Here is an 18,183-nt window from a genome sequence, read left to right as displayed (position 1 = left end):
TCGACGGTAATGGAAAAGAACCATATTTACCAGCCCACCTCCTAACCAGTTGAACCACAGCTTAGTTTGTTGCACACTCCTAGAAATAATTATACTTCTTTAGTTCGAAACGCGAAGAGGTACGGAGTAGATAGCTCGGCGCCAAGATCCATGGCGCCATCATGGCTGGCGCCAAGCCCCCGCCACGTCGGCATCCGTGTCAGCAGCTGCGCAAAGACCTTGGCGTCAGGATGGCTGGCGCCGAGACGTTGTAGCTTGGCGCCAGCGTGGATGGCGCCAAGCTAAGGGTCCATTTTTGGAATTGGTTCCGTCAGGGACCTATTTGTGAGAATATTTCGTAAAAAGGGTTAAAAAAACAAAAAATCGACATGAGTTCCACAGCACGCGTAATCGACGCGAGTTACATGCGATGATGACAGGTTCCACCGCGACAGCATTACTCCAGGCGGTGTTGAAAACGAATTTTGCAGCGGAAAATTTTCATCAGCAACTTGATGCGTTTAGATATCCGTAGTTGTTCGCCTGGATGGGTGTGCCCTGGAAAATCTATCTCACTGCCGGCAGATTGGAGCAACCCGAGGTGTACGATAGCGACGGCAATTTGCGGTGTGAAAATTGCAGCCGACGCACGATGGATGCTTAGACGGCGCCGGCAGAGTTAATCGAGCAGATCGAACTTGCGAGGCAGATTAGGGTTGCACATGCACGACACCGGCATAGCAAATCCGGATCGGTGGCCGACTCGCCGGCAGCCGGGTAACGAGCCTGATACCAACGTAGGTTTTTGGGATCTAAACGGTCTGCCCTCTATTCCTCTGCCTTATTCGTGGTGCCGCTTACAAATACATATTGAGGCTAGATGCACTAGTACAGAACTGACCTTCCATCCAACCCCTTTTTTCCCGGTTAATATTGGACCCGTGACTAAAATTCTCGGATCAAATATGTGCCATCGAAGGTCACCGTGGGGGAGCTTTAGCTCCGGTTGTAACGGCTAAAAAATCTGGCTTCCAACCGGGACAAAGCCCCCCACTTTTATCCCGGTTGGTGGCTCCAACCGGGACAAAACGTCCTCCCCACACGCCCCCTCTCTCCACATTAATATCTTCCTCTCTCTCCTTTTCCTTATCTTTGTCCTTTTCCTTCTCCACCGGTGCCTCCAGCCTATCTCCTCCTCTCTCGCGCAAGCACCCCCTCCCCTCCCTCTCTTCCTCTCTCCCGTCCCCTCCCCCTCTGCTGCCCCTCCCTTTCCCCCTCTGCTCGCCCCTCGCTGGCAATGAGGAGCGGCAGTGGGACGAGGGCGGGCGGCGGCGTGTGGGGGAGCGGCGTCGGCTAGCCGAGCGAGCGAGTGGGCGGCGGGCGCGGGCGGGCGGGCCGGTGACGTGGAGCGGAGCGGCGCCGGTGCCGGCGGTGCAGAGCTAGGTGGAGCGGGGCGGAGCGGCGCGGTGCAGGGCGGGGCCAGCGCGTGCGGGCGAGGGCGGAGGCGGGCGCGGAGGCGAGCCGCGGAGGCACGGGCGAAGACGAGGGCAGAGGTGCGGAGGCACGAGCGGAGGCGTGCGGTGGCAGGTGAGGGCGGAGCGGAGGCGAGCCGAGGTGGGCGGTGGTAGGGCAGAGGCGGGCGTGGGGCGTGGTGGCTTTTTTTTATTTTTTTCGAAACTTATTAAGGCCCCCTTTAGTCCCAGGTGGATGACCCGGGACTAAAGAACCCCTTTCATCTCGAAAATTTAGTCCCGGATGGATTTTCAGGATCTTTGACCCCTACCAACCGGGACTAAAGGTCCGTTCTCTACTAGTAAGGGTAGAAACCTATTTTAAATAGACTCCACTTTCACGTGTTACAAATATTCCACCCGTATTCCGGTAAATCCGTGGGACTCCTTAACCATGTCAACAACCACGATCAGACATGTCAGTTTGGTGAGTCATGTGCCATGATCAATTGTGTATATGAGATAAATTCCAATATGATCATGTGGGTTAACAATCTGCAGAGCCGATCCTGTAAAACAAACCCAGCTCTTCCGTCATGCTGTACCCGGGTCAAACATGTACGTACATAAGGAATATTCTAGTAGAGTTGATCTCAATTAATTCCTCTATAGTATTCCAGCACAAAACGTCCTCAGCACCTCGAGTATCACTTCCTCGAGTTAAATTCTACATTAATTATTTCCTATCACATGTATCCGAATAATTTCACAATATGAACAATGTTGAAAGCTATATAAAAACCCAACATTATTAAATGTTCTCCTGGCATGATAACTGACAGGAACTGGAGGATAACGTGAAAGAAAAACTCTCCCAATTCTGCCATGTGAAGGTACTGAGAGTCCTGTTCTGGTGGCAACGATTAGCGTCCATGTGCATCTTGTTTGTCTACCTGCTAATGATTTATTTTGTTTGGAGAAAAAGAATATTTTAAATCGCAAGATGTTCCAAACATCTGGCATGTTCCTCTGCTGTTAATGGTATGTAAAATACATCCCATTTTCTATGTACCAATATTCGTTTTTCTCTCATACGAACTTAATGTTTTTGGCCTTTTAGGACCAAAAGGCACATGATGCTATCCTTGAAGTTTTAAACCTTGAAAGGTTTGTTATCATGTATTGTATCAGCCATATATTCCAGGGTGCTGCTGCTACATACTATATTCAAAATTCTTTTAATACTTTCAGTGCTTCTTGGGAGCAAAACATGGAGGAATGGGAGGGAAGGGCTACCAAATATGACAATCTACACGATACGGTTGCTTTCTGCTTCAGTTACATAATTATTTTATTTTCCCGAATCCTTTACTTGTATAATCAAGTGACTATCTCTTGAAAGTACGCTGATTCAAGTGATGCTTACCTTTCAGTGGTGAAGGTGGAGATGGCCCCTATGCCCATCGTCTCATTCTGGCTATTATATCCTTTCATTATCGTCTAACATCATTCTCTCTTTTTAGGTACTTCTGCATGCTTCTCTGGCTTTTCACAGGAAACTTCTTTTGATTTGGTTGATTCTACTGATCTTGAGGATTCATCCATGAAAAAGGTTTGAACAACCCATATTTGTGGTACTTGTTACTCTATATTGTCTTTCCTTAACTTACAGCTGTTTCTTTTTTTATATAGAGGCCTGAAGCTTACAATGCAGCATGGAGTTCATTGAAGGTGAGGAGTTATATCCCATAATGATGTGAAACCTACAGTTTTAAAATATACTTTACTACTGTTTGTAGTTGCCTGAACATTTTTCATTTCAGGGTGCAGATGGAATTTTGGTACCTGGTGGCTTTGGAGACAGAGGCACTACAGGGAAAATTGTACCAGCTAAATATGCCCGTGAAAACAATGTCCCCTATCTTGGTATTTGTCTTGGCATGCAGATCGCTGTAATAGAGTTTGCACGGCATGTTGTGAACTTCCCTGACGCAAACAGCACCGAGTTTGATCCTGACACGAACACCCCATTCATTATTTTATGCCAGAGGTAATCTTCAAGCTCTCAATCCAGATGAGCAGCAATCTGAAGGATTATATGCCTCTGGTTGTATTTGCTTATTAAGAAACTTAACTTTAGCGTATATGTTGTTTCCTACAATCTAACATTATTTATTTTAAGGATCCAAAACCCATATGGGTGGAACCATGCGCCTTGGAACGTCATTCCGGGACCTTAATTGTAAAAACCATTTATAAGTATCGTTCCACGTTTCGGGAATGTTCCGGGAACGGGAACATGTCTGCTAAGGTGTTGTTAACTACATAGATGAGAGGCATCGGTACAGATATGACAGATACGAGGTCTGTAAATCATATTTTTTTACAACATAATCACGTATCAAAATGCCTGGTTTAAGACTTCCTATAACCTACATATTCTAATTCTTATTGCGCAAATATTTATTTCTGAAATCGAAAATTTCTGCAGGTAAACCCAGACTTGGTGCCAATATTTCAGAATGCCGGACTCCAATTTGTTGGCAGAGATGAGACAGGAAGGAGAATGCAGGTATAGCTGAGAAACCAGACTTTTGCTTCAACAATTTTCATTTCTGCATGCTGATTCGATCGCTTATCCATTCACTGCTTCGTCACTAGATAATGAAATACCTGATCATCGATTCTTTGTCGGCGTCCAATTGCATCCGGAGTTCAAGTCAAGGCCTTCTAAACCTTCAGCACAATTTGTTGGTAAGCTAATCAAAGTACTTGGAAACTGCCCCAAGTCTGACTAGAAGCTGTGATTGTTGGCAATGTGGCTGACGTCAATGCCTCTGCACCTCGTAATTCTTCAGTGAGGAAAACTGAGAAGCTGACATCTCAATTCCGGTTTGTATGACTGCAGGACTAATTGCCGCATCGTCTGGGCAGCTGGAGCATGTGCTTGAGAAGAGCGGCAATGGTGACATCACGGCGGCTACTAAACCTCCGCCGAGCGATGGCTCCTCAATACATTTTTATATATAGTTCGTTTGAACTTGTCAAAGAATTTTTTGTCGAAGCGTGAATCTGTTTCTGAACTTTGGACAAAAGATATATTCTTCTTTCTGTATTTTTGCTGTTTTGCAGCTCTGCATTTGTGCTTCAGCCTTCAGAAACCGGTTCCCAATTTGTTAGCTTTGTGGGATTACACCTTGACTCACGCGGCGGCGCTACCCAATAGATAACGTCTTCAGTCCACTTCCCACTCCGCTTCCCTCCCGCCTCTCCTGCGGCTGCCATGGCGACCCCCACGGCCTCCGCTCTCCACCTCCTCCCCTCCCCTCTCCCTCCTCCGGCTCGCCGCTACCGGCCCCTCCTCGCTCCCGCGGGCGCCAAGCGCCTCGCGCAGCCACTCCGCGCCGGCCGGCCGCGCCTCCAGGCGGCTCCGCCGGCGCCTCCCCCCGCGGAGGAGGTCGCCGAGGAGCAGGACGACACGCCTCCGCTCAGGCTGCTCGAGCCGCCGCAGGAGGACGACCCCTTCCCACCCGAGGTCCTCGTATCGCTTGCCAACCCCTGGAATTTCTTGTTCTGGGGTGTTTTAAACTGCTGCAGAAGCTCTGATACTGCTGGCCGATGGAAATGAGTTTCTCATGTCTTTGTGATGCTCCTTGTTCCTCCATTTCGGATTGCTCATGTGCGCATTGGCATTATGCAGATGGAGCCCGCGGACCCTGATTTCTACCGGATAGGATACGCGCGGATGATGCGGGCGTACGGGATTGAGTTCCTGGAAGGGCCGGAAGGGATGGGTGTGTATGCTTCCAGGGACGTGGAGCCGCTCCGCAGAGCTAGAGTGAGACATTTCAATTCTTGTCAGACCTCTAACTAGAGCTTCCCTAATCAAATTTGAGGTTCAAAGAACTAGTTCAATCAACGCAAGTGGACATGCTTCACCACAGTAGTTTTTTTTAAGAAACCTTCACCACATTAGTTAGTCTCTGGTGTAATGGATGTAGTTTGTGATTGGGTTCTGAAATTACCATGTGAACAGCATAGCGGTTGAATTGGCCACTTGTTTCTCATAGGAGCATGTTTTGCCAACACGAGATTTCAATAGTCAAGTATCTTCTATATAATCACCAGTGGAACTCAGTTACTAATGCTAAGACCTGATGGTGCCAAAATAATGGCTTACATTACAAGTTTGCTGACTTGCTCCCATGCACTTCACCAAGTCCCAAGTGTTAATTCTTCATAACACCGTAGTAAATGGTCCTGTTAAGGGACACCGATGCAACTTGAGGAGGATACTCAAACTTTTTAAACAATAAATTTAGTTTTATTACACACTGATGAGCAATATTCTTCAGCTTTAAATTGATGTGCTTGCCTTTTCAGGTAATTATGGAGATTCCATTGGAGCTGATGCTGACTATAACTCAAAAGAAACCTTGGATGTTTTTCCCCGACATTATTCCACTAGGCCATCCTATATTTGATATTATTGAATCAACAGATCCAGAGGTAAATGGATAACCAAACTATTAATTGTCACTGGTTTTTAGATGTTTGCTTCAATTAGTTTAGTGAACAGCTTCTTCACACTAATAAGTTTGATAGTGGGATACATTATTGAACAAATTTGGAGCCATGCTTCTTGCTGAAATTGCAATTTTATCATGCAATTCATTGAATATTTAGTTCTTATAGCACTGGCAGTTGAAGAACAGTAATTGAGACTCCAGAGCCATTCGAGTGCACATTCCATCTATATGATCGAATTTGCCAACCCAATTTCCTCACTGTTAATTGTTAAATAAGAGAGTATAAATGACACCACTATCAAAACATAAATCATGTTTTCCTCCTTCACTAATGTCAAGATTCAATAGTGATGCAGACTGCAAGCTAATGTGATTTGTATTGTTCCTGCAGACAGACTGGGATTTAAGATTAGCTTGCCTTCTTCTCTATGCATTTGATACAGAAGACAACTTTTGGCAATTATATGGTGATTTTCTGCCAGGCCCTGATGAATGCACTAGTTTGCTGCTGGCACCGAAGGTATCCAAAAGCTAGCTAAAAGTAAACTTCCGCTTAGCCTTTTTTTTGAGACAGAAGCTTCTTGTACCTGATTCTACAGTTTGAATGAATTTACTTGCCTGGCTTTCTAGGAGGATCTACTGGAACTAGAAGATGAAGATCTTGTGTCAGAAATGTTAAAACACCAGCAGCGAGCAATTGACTTCTGGCAAAAGCACTGGGTACACTTCTGTACTATTTTACCAGCTTTGATTCCTTGGGCTCCTGTAACTCTAGCTTTATGAGTAATATCCAGGATAAAGCAATTCCTCTAAAGCTAAAACGTCTTGCCCGTGACCATGAGAGATTTCTCTGGGCACTGAGTATTGTTCAGTCTCGTTCTGTCAACTTGAAGATGAGAATGGGAGCCTTCATCCAAGATGCAAATATCCTCGCTCCTTATGCCGGTATTCTTTTTTTTTCGTGTTTACCTATTTACAAATTTCCAATATGTATTAGGTACTAAAGCCAACTACAAAGCTCTAGTGTAAGAGCCTGAGAGATGATAATCACAATAATAAGATTTATGTGCTTCCATTGGACCTTAACTCTACTTTGTTTTGTGGCTTTATATGCTGATATGCCTGTTCATTTACTGTTACATGAATACAACATTCAAGCATCTGGCTCAGTTTGAGGTGTAGCTAAAAATTAATCCTAGATAGTATCTCTGATATTAGCACGCTTGCACAAGTAGAACTGTTGAGCTACAAGCCATAATAAATACATCTACTGTCATATTTCACACCAGTGCTTTGCATATTTATTCTCCCAGGCATTATAGTTATTCACCTTAAGTCAACATTATTATTCTGACTGCTAGTGCACTTCTCAATCTTCTGGTTAGGAGTCCCAAAGCTAAATTATGACTTGTCCTTTTCTTCCCAGATATGTTGAACCACTCACCCAATGCTAATTGCTTCCTGCATTGGCGCTTTAAAGATCGTATGCTTGAAGTTATGATTAAGGCTGGACATGCTATCAAGAAAGGAGATGAGGTATGCTTAGGATGTGTGCTCATCTTAACTTTTTTCTTAGCAAATAATTGCTTGGTTTATGTTGCTATTGAAGCGAAATGTCCTATTAGTTGTACCTATCAACATCATACAAGCTGCACATGCTTGGTAATAGACCTCATGTTTTGTTATCAGAAGGCATGAATAACTAGTCTTTCTAAAAAATATAGTCAAAAAGGGCACTCGTGGAACTTTGGTTTAGTAGATCCATTAGCAGCCTTTGTGGTTAGATCATTCCATTTCTCCAGTCTCATATTGAAATTGAATGTGTGACTCCTCTACTGCCGATAGCAATAGAAATATGAGAAATATCTTCATACAACCTTGTTCTTCTCAGTTGAAGTATACTATTCTCACAAAGGCTGTTCTTTCAAAACTTCAAGCCCTTTTTACCTTATGTTGGTCTCTGATCCATGTACAGATGACAATAGATTATATGAGTGGGGTGAACAGCAAATTTATGGAAAGATATGGTTTCTCATCACCGACGGTATGGCCATGCACTTGTATCTTAATACTGTTTCCCTTTATGTGGTAAGGATGTAGGGTGTTTTTAAAACCATTTATTTGGTATCAGAAAATTGTTTCAGTTAGAATTGTATCTGTGGAATCAAAGATCTTTCTTGTAGTAAACGGCTCTAGTATTGAAATATTATTATGTGTTGCTTTTGTAAGCATCACAAATTCACAATAACCTGCTGTAAAAAATTGCAACACCATTTTCTTCAACTTTTGGTGTACCATATTTGAACTGACATCTTATGTGCCCTGTGTATGTGAAACAAATTCTGCAGAATCCTTGGGAGCTTATAAATTTCTCGAGCCCTGCAAAGATTCACATGGATTCCTTCTTATCGGTCTTCAATATTGCTGGTTTGCATGACGAGCTGTACCACAATTGTAGGAACTACTGTGCAATACTTCCTTATGAATCATACTGTGTTAAACCCATAAAATTAATTCGAGACATCCTGTTTGTGTTTGCTTTCAGCCGCATTGCCCTCAGTAGAAACTAACTTCGTGGATGGAGCAGTTGTAGCAGCAGCTAGAGCATTGCCAACATGGTCAGATGGTGATGTTCCTGCAATACCAAGTGTGGAGAGAAAATCTGCCCAGGCGTTGCAAGAGGAGTGCCGCCAAATGTTGGATTCATTCTCAACTACCATCGAACAAGATCAGCAGATCTTAGGTAAATTATTTCATGGTTATTCATAGTGACTTTTTGTTTCTGAGGAACACTTCGAGCTGAAACTGATTTGAACCAATGTTACAGATTCAGATGCACGTATCAGCAAAATGCGGGAAATTGCAATCAAGTATGTGATTGCCTGCCCCCCCCCCCCCCACACCCCCCCCAAACACACACACACATTTGGGACTGAGTTGGGTCATGAAACATTTGGCTTTTCAACACTAGCTTGTTAACATTACCTACTTTTATTCCATGTGCAGGTATCGTCTACACCGGAAAATGCTCCTGCAGAAGATCATCGACTCACTTGACATCTATCAAGAGAGAATTTTGTTTTAGCTGTATAGGCACCTCTGCTTATGTTTAGTTAGAACTTAGAATTAGTATCAGTTGGTGCGTTAGTAGACTTGAATCATGAGGTGTTGGAGGGTTTCGAAGGGCAGTTGCCACCTCTTTTGGAGAGGATTTTGTAGGGCTGCCTTCGTTGTATTCGTAGGTTAACACTAGAGGATCCCCACAAACAAAACAAGAACGCAAATAGTTGTCATTCTGAAAGGAAAGATAGTTGGAACTTTCAGCTGGGTGCTGTGTCCTGTGTGAATGCCGGCAAACTGAAATTGCAGACAAGGAAATGGATGGAGAAACGGAACTGAACAGTTTTTGGAGAAATTGCAGATGATATATGGTGCGGCATTGTCTCTAGGCCAAATTGTTGTAAGAAATGTCCGATCCATCGTCTTTCTCCTCTATCCAAGAAAAGGAAAAAAAATACGTGGCCGTTTACCTTGCTCGTTGTAATATCCTTGTTCAGCGACGAGCCGACGACGGTAACGTTGCCTGACGTCCTAGCACGCGCGGTTGTTCGACAAGCGAGCCATGGGCCAGGAGGCGGTGGGAGCGGGGGAAAAGAAAGAGGCGTCCTCCATTCGGAAGGCAGCGTGACGAGCGTGCCGGCCGGCCGGCGAACAGATGGGCGGCGGCGGCCGCCGGCGAGCGAGCACGAGAGAACAGAGAAGGTCGGTGCTAATCTGAAAAAACAGGGGTCAAATTGTAAAAAAACTGGATCGCGATTAATAATCGCGATCCGAAACAGGGGTCTAATTGTAAAACATTGGATCGCAATTAATAGTCACTATCCAAATCAGGGGCAAATTGTTAAATAGTTGGATCGAGATTAATAGTTGCGATCCAATCCAGGGGTCAAAATGAAATAGAGCCACTTTGGGCTTCTCCACTGCCCCCGACGCGGCGGTGGAGCTCCAGCGCGCCCTCGCCGTGGCCGACATTGGCGGTCTGCGTGTCAAGAGCTGGCGTTCCCGATGCGCCGGCTGCCTGTGTTTTCGCGGGAGACGAGAAGTAGCAGCGGGCTGTGGTCGTGCCCTCCATTGTGCGAGGCAAATCTCCTCCGTCACGGGGAGACGCCGGCGCATCTCCTGCTCCCCTTGACGGCTCGACGCGCCACCGCCGCGGCGACATGGGCGAAGCGTCCCGAACCCCCCGACGGCCGCTGCAAGCGCCGGCGCGGCGTCCGCGCCTCACTGGCCGCTTGTTGCAGGCTTGTTGTCGGCGAGGTTCCGGTCTAGCGGACAGGGATTGGATTGGATCGCTGGGCGCCTGTTTGCTCGGAGCCGCGATGGATGGCAAGAATGCCTGCTTGGTCCCGGATTACAAGCTTTTTTCCTGCCTTGCAATTCAGGAGCCTCTACTAGCTACTAGTTCCTCTTCTTCTCCAGCACCCCACGCACACACCTCCATTGTTTTCTCGTGTTGCATTGCAGACAAAAGACCCCTGCATTTCGAGAAAGAGAGGCAGATTAGCCTGCAGCACTAGCAGCCAGGCTGCATACTTTACTTTCTGGCCTTGTCATGCGTGCAAAGCATCCACCAGTAGCTAAGCTAGATTCATCACCGAGAAGAATATATTATCTACTGTTTGGAACTCCAACTATATACAGTATATTATTCTGTTTGGAACTTAAACTTAGCGTGCAAATCTTGTCCATGAACCTGAATGTCCCAGTCCAGCAAAAACGAGCTGAGAAGGAAAGAGGGGGATTCTGCATTCTACTATGATTGCGAATACTACTTGTTATGAACTAGGAGTGGTGATTGCCCGAGCAATCAACGGCGCCCACCAACCCATTCACATTCAGGCGAGAAGGACTTTGATCAGAACTCGGCACGGGGACCGAGATCCAAATCATTGCTCCCTTCCAATCTCCAATCTATGGGCTTGGCCTCGGCGGATCCAGCAATCTTTTTTCTGTCACTCCAAGTCCAAACCGCAGTGGGAGCAGTGACAGCTGACAAGTGTCTAGCGTCCTAGATAGATGGCAGGTGTTGCTGAATGAATGAATGGATTATCACACAAGCAGATAGGCAACCAACACGCAGCACAGGGGCCACTCCTTTGCCCCCTTTGCCCCACATGACCACCACCTCCTCTCAGCTTCTCACGCACACGCTGGCACGCATCACGCATGATATGCTCAACCACGCCACAAGTCACAACGGCTCAACTGGCGCGGAATCGTTGCAGCCGAAAATCACAAAGAGAAATGCCTGATCGTTGGCGGTTCACCTGAGATCGACTCGTTGCAAAACCATCTGCTGAGCCCAAAACTAAGAATGGTGAGTCCAGCAGCAGCCTCGAGCGCGCGCGGCCGGGGCAGGCGTCCGCATCGCGCTTGCCGAGTACGGGGGTGATGTCGGCGTGGGATAGCTCGGCCTCGGCGCGCGCCTGGTCGTGCATTCCACACGACGCTGCTGTTGTCTGGAGCCTGGACCAAGGCCGCGCGCGCGCGTGACGGTGTCGCTGAATCCCACGCAAAAAGCTGCTCCCGCAGGCCTACATGCGAGGTGTCGGCCCGTGAGCATTGAGCAACGGCAGGCAGCATATGCCCGGACCCGAGCCGACGGACGGTGCCAAGCAATTCCGTTGCGGCCGGCCAGACCAACCCGACGACACTCGTCGGAGATCCGGAGCCGGAGCGGGAGCGCGGTGATTCCGTCCCGTGGCCACCATAACGACTAGTTACAAACAGAACTGGCATTGCGAGCCAAACTCCACGGGCAGCCTATAGCCTAGCGGCGCAACGGCACGATCGAGACCAGATCGGAATACTGGAATAGAAGAAACCTGAGTGAGCTAGGTTACTTGGCTTGCACACCATGCAAGGGAAGGGCCCTATGTTTTCTTGTTCCTCGTTGGACGCCTGAAGCATTGTTTGCTCTTGTCGGCAGCAGAACGAAGCTGAGGGAGAGCGGGCAAAAAAAAAAAACAAGAAGAAGCTCCGGACAGGAAACATTTTTTTCGAGAGAAGAGAGATAGGTGGCGCCTGCAGGACTTTGGCATGCGAGCAGAGCATCTGTCTATAATCTATAGCTGCACCCAGTACAACTCCAACGCTGAAAATACACACACTACTAGTATACTCCATTTGGGACTGAAAACTTAGGGCTGGATGGCTCTGGCTCCTGCGCTGTGCGTGCTAGGGGTGTTAGAGGAGCTGGAGTCGGTGGAGCCAAAGGGCCTGTTCGGCTAAACTTATAAGCCAGCTGAAAAGCTTGTACGGTTGATTTGTTGTAAGAGAAAAACACTGTTTGGTGGCTGATAAGCCGACTGATAAGCTGAAGCGAACAGGCTGAAAATTTGTGGCTTCACCGGCTCCTTACCGGTCTGTAAGGGAGAAGGAGGAGAGAGAAAAACAGCTCCCGGTGTAGCTATAATACGTGAATTGTGACGTATCAGCGTCCGTACCAATCTTCTCTCGTGAACCTGGACAGAGTAGCAGCGACTCGCCCGGGGGAGCCTTTTTGCGTTTGCGCTATGATTGCAGAGACATGTTAGCATAGATGAAGCTACTATGAACTGGTCATGCCGTGCCCAGGCAATCAACGGCACCAACCGACCGACCAACCCATCCACATTCAGGCACAAAAAAGGAGGCGCTTTCAGAAGGAGAACTGGAGAAGTCGGCACCGCACCGGGATGGCCCCAAATCATTGCCCCCTCCTCGCTCGCAGATGCAAATCTATGGCGGAGCCAGCAATCACAGCCGAAAAGGTCTTCTCTTTCTGTCACTCCAAAGCTCCGTTGGGAGCAGTGACAAGTGCCTACTGCTCCAAGCTGACGAGATTGGCAGGTGGCTGAACGAGTCCCAAGCAGACAATCAGGCAACACACGGCACAGGGGCCAATTCCTAGCTTTTTTTTCATCCCTACATCTACAGATCTACATGACCTGCGGCCTCTCATGCCACATGCCGACATGCTGACATGCATCATAACAGTATCAGCTAAAGCCTATTGTGGTAACATAGAGAGTTTGGATGACATGGGCCTGCAGTATGACCCAGAATGGAATCTTTATCTGCAAGCCTGGAAAACCAACAAGGCTCAACTATCTCCACAAGGAGATTGAGCAGATTTGCCCAGCTTGAGTCGAAAATGGGAAAGAATGTCGAGCTATCTTTTATTCATAGAAACCAATGTCAGCATGAACTATATATATGTATCAGCGCCACAGACCACCAGAAAGGCATATCTATGCAAATATGACATCAACGACACCAGCCACCACCCTCTTTTATCTCTCTACATACCAATAACACATTTATCTTTTCTTCATCTATCCCCTCCCTCTCTCTACAATGGCAACTACACCTGTACTCTCCATCCGCCGCCAAATGCCCAAATCTGGTACCGCCTTCTCTCCACAGAAAACCAATCTATCAATGGGTTTGATGTATTGCTATATGCTATATGTACATGTAATGGAAAGCCAGCCAGCCATCTATTCTCCTCTCTAACAGCCACATGCATCCAAGGAACATCACAGGGAGCCTTTCTTCAGGAGTGGATTTGTCATTTAGGCACAAAGCCAAGCGATGCATGAGATGGAAGGACTGCTTAAGCTGGGTCAAATGGTGGGAAGAAATAGTTGCAAGAGGAAGAGCCTAAATGATCCAAGGACTAGCAACACGTGGAAGGTGGAAATGCACAGGAGGTTCCTTTGTATACCAAGCTTGCTCAACATGCCTAATAGAGGGTTATACCGAGCTGGTGAAATGCTGTGGAGGCTGCAATATTATATAGGAACAATTTGTTGGTGAAATATTGGCAGGTGATGCTACCAGGACCAAAGAACTGAGTACCAGACCTCAGGAGCTGGAGACAGCATAGTGCCTCACAGAATAGCGCAAGACCTGTAAGCTAGGGCAGATCATCTCCTTCACTCTTGTCCCATCCTTGTAAATCTTGAAGGTTGGGACTACACGCACATTCTCTGCTCTTGCTACCATAGGGCTCTCATCAACATTTACCTGCATGTTTGGATACAGATGACTGATTAGCGATTTGGAGCTCTTGTCAAATGCAATTTAATGCAACATCTGATAGCGAGATATGTTTGGTGGAATACCTTCAGGAAATTCACTGAAGGGCACTCGGAGCAAAGGGAGTCCACCGACGGGGTAATCTGTGCGCATTGCTGATTCATTGTTGCCATGAAGTAAAGAACTGATACACCTGTAGAAATGCCACATAAATAACATTCAGTCCATCTAGTGAACTGAATATGTATTATGCATATGAAACGACATTCTGATAATATTAGAACCGTACAGGCCTGGTTATCTATCCATTTATTAGCACAGCGAGAATCAATAGGGAGGTGGGAATGACTAGCCGACCAGGGCCTAGGGTACAATAGCAAAAATTTGTAGAGGAGAAACTGACCAGGTGAATGGATAGCATCTCGGAGTTGCTCTAAGCTGGTAACTGCCTCAACCTCCCCTCCAAACTTCATATTTGACACCTCCTCTCCATGGGTGGTCTTCAATGCGACTTGTGCACGGAATAAAGACTCCTCAACCTCTGTGTCACCAGGAAGATCCTTGCGCAGCAGCTCATAGTCTCGCACACAATCAGCCCAACGCTCAAGCTATTGAAGTGTCAAAGGGAGGTGTCAGTACCATAATCAGTGAATAATCATATACACAGTGATGCATGTGAATTTCTTACCTTTGCATAGGATGCTGCGCGTCTTAACAGAGCCTTTGTGTAGTTAGGTTGGACTCTTAGGGCCTCATTGCAGTCCTCAACAGCTTTCGCCCACCGACCTAACTTCGACCAGCAAGCTGCCCGATTACAGTACAGTACCGGATTCGAGGGCTCATATTTGAGCCCTTCTCCATAGGCTATAGATGCCTCAGCAAACTTGCCAGCCTTAAAAAGTTCATTCCCCTGGGCTCGAGCCCTTGCAACTAATCTCACGTTATTTAGGATCACTTCAACCTCTGGGTTTCCACAATCAATAACTCTAGCCTTCTCAGCTAATGCAACAGCTGAATCAAACCTGCAGATACAAATTTCAATAATTGTGTAACTATAACCATGGAAAGAAGTTATTAGAATTCTCAATGTTTGGTATCTGCACCTTCCGAATGCCATGTTGACCTGGGCTTGGACAACAAGCACGTAAGAATCAGCCGCCATGCCTGAGAGTTTGGTTGGCATCGAAGGTAGTGATGCATTGTCCAATTTCAATAAACTTGTAATAGTTGAATCAGCTTCCTCTAACTTGTGCAACCGAAGAAGTGCTTCTGACCTCAAGGCAAGAAGCTGCAGGCGAAAATCAATTCCCTTGTGACCAAGAAAAGATAACATGATTTCAAACACAATGTAAGGAGGTTACCAATTGAGAGGAGTCAGCCCCATTGGCAATTGCCGCATCAGCCTCCCGTAGTGTGCTCTTCCAATCTCCGATTTTCCTTGCATCCATGCATCTCCCCTGATGGCTTTCCACCTCATGCAGCTTCTGCAACTCAGCATGATCAGACTGGTTTACATTCCCAGCCAGTGTAAAGTGCATCCTTGCCTTGTCAACCATCCCAAGCCTGCAATACGGTAGTCATTGTGCAATGGAGTAAAACTTCCATGCGTGGACTGTACACTTGTATAAACATCAAAAGAACTAGGACCACTATTCAACGAATATGCGATTATGCCTGTTGCGGTCAAAGCACAATCGATAATGCAGGTAAGCAGTCCCTGTCAGCTGCATTGTGTGATGCACATCGTATTAAGGCCACATTAACTCACTACAACATACTACCAACTAAAGATGCAAACTTTCTCATATTTCTCATGTAATCACAGGATCAAAGCTTTTACTTCCAAAACAAGTAACAGAGGAAACGGTAATGATCAGCACCATAACTGTAATGATCCCAAATCAGATAAACATGACGAAAGGAACTGACAGAAAAGGAACAGCATATTGGATTTGCACGCAAGCAAAGCGGAGAAAAGGAGGCGAGATCTGTGGATGCAATTCCATTCCAGTGCAGTAGAGCAGGCATGCGCAGACAAGCGAAAGAAATCTCACCGGAGAGATAAGCCGGCCAGGCGGCCGCGCGCACGGCCGCTCGCCGGATCGAGACGGACGGCCTCCTCACACTCGCTGAACGCTTCTGCCAGGCGGCCGAGTCCGATGAGCGCGGCGGCGCGGTTGCCGCGGCAGGCGGCGCTGTCCGGGCATAGCGCCACGGCACGGTCGTAGTGCTGCAGCGCCTCCCCGTAGCGGCCCTTCTTGTACCGCTCGTTCCCGGCGCGAGTGATTTCTTGAAGACCAGCACTGCTGGCCGGCGGCGGCGCCGGGCAGCTCGCCGGAGACCTCGAGGAGTTCCTGTGGAGTGGGGCCGCGTCAATGCTGCTTCTCGCGGGGGTCGCTCCTCCGGCACTTCCACCGCCGCCGCGCATGATGCTGCCGTGGCCATAGTGCCCCGTGCCGGATCCGAGCACGACCGGGCGAGCGCGCGGCGGCTGCGGCGCGGCAGCCGCCCCCGCGACGCGGCCGGACGGGCAGATGTTGCCGGTGGGGAGCGCATTGGTGAGTGGCGAGCTCGCGGTGCTCCCGCCGCCGCCGCACCCCCCGACGCTCCCCGCGCTGCTGCTGCCGCCGGAGAAAATCAGCGGGCCAGATCCGGAGCGGCGGTGGCCGGGTGGGCGCGGCGGGTTGCTGCCGTCCAGCTCGCCCGAGTGGTTCCCCCGGGCGCCGCCCCTCCCCACGGCCGCTGCAGCCGCATTGCCCGGCGCCGGCGACTTGGCGGACCCGGCCGACGAGGACGAGGACGACGGTGTCCCCGCGGCCGGGCGCAGGCGCAGCGGCGAGACCGGCGAGCCGAGATCCGCGAAGACGTCCGCCTTCCGGTCCGGCTTGTCCCTGACGCCCTCGTCGTCGTGGAGCGAGAGCGCCGCGGCGCGCAGGCGCATCCGGTCAGCGTCGGCCATCACCGGGCTCGGTCACGGCAGCCGACACGAGCAGCAGCACTCCCCTCGGTGACCGAGCGCAGGCAGGCATGCAAGAGAAGTACACAGCTGGTGAACAAGGACAGCAGAAGCGAGTTGGCGCTCCGAGAAGAGACGGGAGGGGAGCGCGTGTATGTATGTATGGGCGGTGGGTCTGCTGTGCTCTCCTCTCCAACCAAGATGGGGAGAGAGAGAAGAGAGAGGAGAGAGAGAGAGCACAGCTACAACTACAAAGCGAGGGCCGAGGGGTAGGAGGAAGAAGTGAGAGGGAAGGAAAGGAATAGTCGAATAGAAGAAGGGAGGGGGAGTGGTAAAGCATGGCCACAGGACCCAAAAACAAATATGAATCAAATTAACAAAGGGTCAAGAGCTAAAAAAAAATATTTTATGTGCTTGGAAGATAATTGTATGTGGTAAATTGGAAAAGTTTCCCATGGCAATGAGCTGAATTTCGCTCAGCTTTAATTTTCAACGGTTTTCTGTTAATGTGATTTTCTCATGGCAATGAGAGTGTCATTTTCTTTTCGAAACAGAAAAAAGGGAAAGGACATTTGCTGGTCTTTCTTCATGTTCTTTGGGTGATGGAATGATTTTGTAATTTTGTGTGTGAGTTGAACCACGGGATGGGGCCGGACAGTTGGAGCCAGGGCATCGCCACGCATAGTGCCGGTGGCTGAGTGGCTGTGCTGTGGTGGGGAAGCCTCGAGAGCTCAAGAGCAACAGCAATTCATTTCGGCTTGGTCCAACTCCAGTCCCCCAGCGCCAGCCGCCTCTAGCAGCAAGCAGCCCATTTTGTCTGCTTTTTTCTTTTTTTTGAAAAAGTCCCATTTTGTCTGCTGATCTCTTGCTACTCACCATACTCTGCCTTCGCCTTCCATTTTACACTGGATCAGCCAGCCAGCCAAGAGCTTCTTCATTCTTTTCGTGCATTGGCATACATTTTAAAAAAATTAACGAGCGGGCACTGGAATAATGCCAATCAAATCGACTAAAATTCTAACAAAAACGACGCTACGGTGTCTCGTATACCACGACATAATGTACAAGTCTCAACAAGCCGCAACGTCCATCGACCGGATGCACATAACCGCCACGTGTACCTATCACGACGATGCGAATTAACAGTCGTCGATCATCGATCTCTTGCCGTTTTCTCTCACGTGCA

General features: G+C 48.1%; 2 protein-coding genes and 1 pseudogene across 3 annotated transcripts; 2 read left to right on the top strand and 1 right to left on the bottom strand.

The window, feature by feature from the left end:
* LOC101770405 overlaps nucleotides 1–4,460 on the top strand; it is an 11,438-nt pseudogene extending 6,978 nt beyond the window's left edge.
* A 186-nt stretch (nucleotides 4,461–4,646) lies between these two features.
* On the top strand, nucleotides 4,647–9,282 carry LOC101777253 (protein PLASTID TRANSCRIPTIONALLY ACTIVE 14). The gene is made up of 12 exons (XM_004960995.3): nucleotides 4,647–4,965; nucleotides 5,131–5,268; nucleotides 5,814–5,939; nucleotides 6,351–6,479; nucleotides 6,590–6,679; nucleotides 6,754–6,904; nucleotides 7,386–7,495; nucleotides 7,935–8,003; nucleotides 8,308–8,413; nucleotides 8,505–8,702; nucleotides 8,787–8,829; nucleotides 8,966–9,282. Exons 1-12 carry the CDS (start codon nucleotides 4,714–4,716, stop codon nucleotides 9,042–9,044), a joined length of 1,491 nt encoding a protein of 496 aa, XP_004961052.1. The 5' UTR covers nucleotides 4,647–4,713; the 3' UTR covers nucleotides 9,045–9,282.
* A 3,873-nt stretch (nucleotides 9,283–13,155) lies between these two features.
* Nucleotides 13,156–17,297, bottom strand: LOC101776845 (TPR repeat-containing thioredoxin TTL1). 2 transcript variants are annotated; one of them, XM_004960994.2, is made up of 7 exons: nucleotides 16,096–17,000; nucleotides 15,403–15,604; nucleotides 15,145–15,329; nucleotides 14,730–15,063; nucleotides 14,445–14,649; nucleotides 14,128–14,234; nucleotides 13,156–14,029 (listed from the first exon to the last, which is right to left on the bottom strand). In XM_004960994.2, the coding sequence occupies exons 1-7, from the start codon at nucleotides 16,998–17,000 to the stop codon at nucleotides 13,868–13,870; spliced, it is 2,100 nt and encodes a 699-aa protein (XP_004961051.1). In that variant the 3' UTR covers nucleotides 13,156–13,867. The 2 variants fall into 2 exon arrangements, with proteins under 2 accessions (XP_004961051.1, XP_014660435.1); XM_014804949.2 differs by having other exon boundaries at nucleotides 14,730–15,329; nucleotides 16,096–17,297.
* Between the last annotated feature and the right edge of the window lie 886 nt (nucleotides 17,298–18,183).

The sequence above is a fragment of the Setaria italica genome, chromosome III, assembly GCF_000263155.2.
Source record: "Setaria italica strain Yugu1 chromosome III, Setaria_italica_v2.0, whole genome shotgun sequence".
NCBI lineage: Eukaryota > Viridiplantae > Streptophyta > Magnoliopsida > Poales > Poaceae > Setaria > Setaria italica.
Note: the sequence above shows the minus strand (reverse complement) of the source record. Positions and strands in the feature narration are given on the sequence as shown.

Coding starts and splice junctions, on each gene's coding strand:
- LOC101777253 (XM_004960995.3), top strand. CDS start 4,714: ATGGCGACCCCCACGGCCTCCGCTCTCCACCTCCTCCCCTCCCCTCTC. Junction 5,940..6,350: donor TTGAATCAACAGATCCAGAG/GTAAATGGATAA, acceptor TTGTTCCTGCAG/ACAGACTGGGATTTAAGATT. Junction 6,905..7,385: donor TATCCTCGCTCCTTATGCCG/GTATTCTTTTTT, acceptor TTTTCTTCCCAG/ATATGTTGAACCACTCACCC.
- LOC101776845 (XM_014804949.2), bottom strand. CDS start 17,000: ATGGCCGACGCTGACCGGATGCGCCTGCGCGCCGCGGCGCTCTCGCTC. Junction 15,605..16,095: donor CTGGCCGGCTTATCTCTCCG/GTGAGATTTCTT, acceptor ACCGTATTGCAG/GCTTGGGATGGTTGACAAGG. Junction 15,330..15,402: donor GGGCTGACTCCTCTCAATTG/GTAACCTCCTTA, acceptor TTTCGCCTGCAG/CTTCTTGCCTTGAGGTCAGA.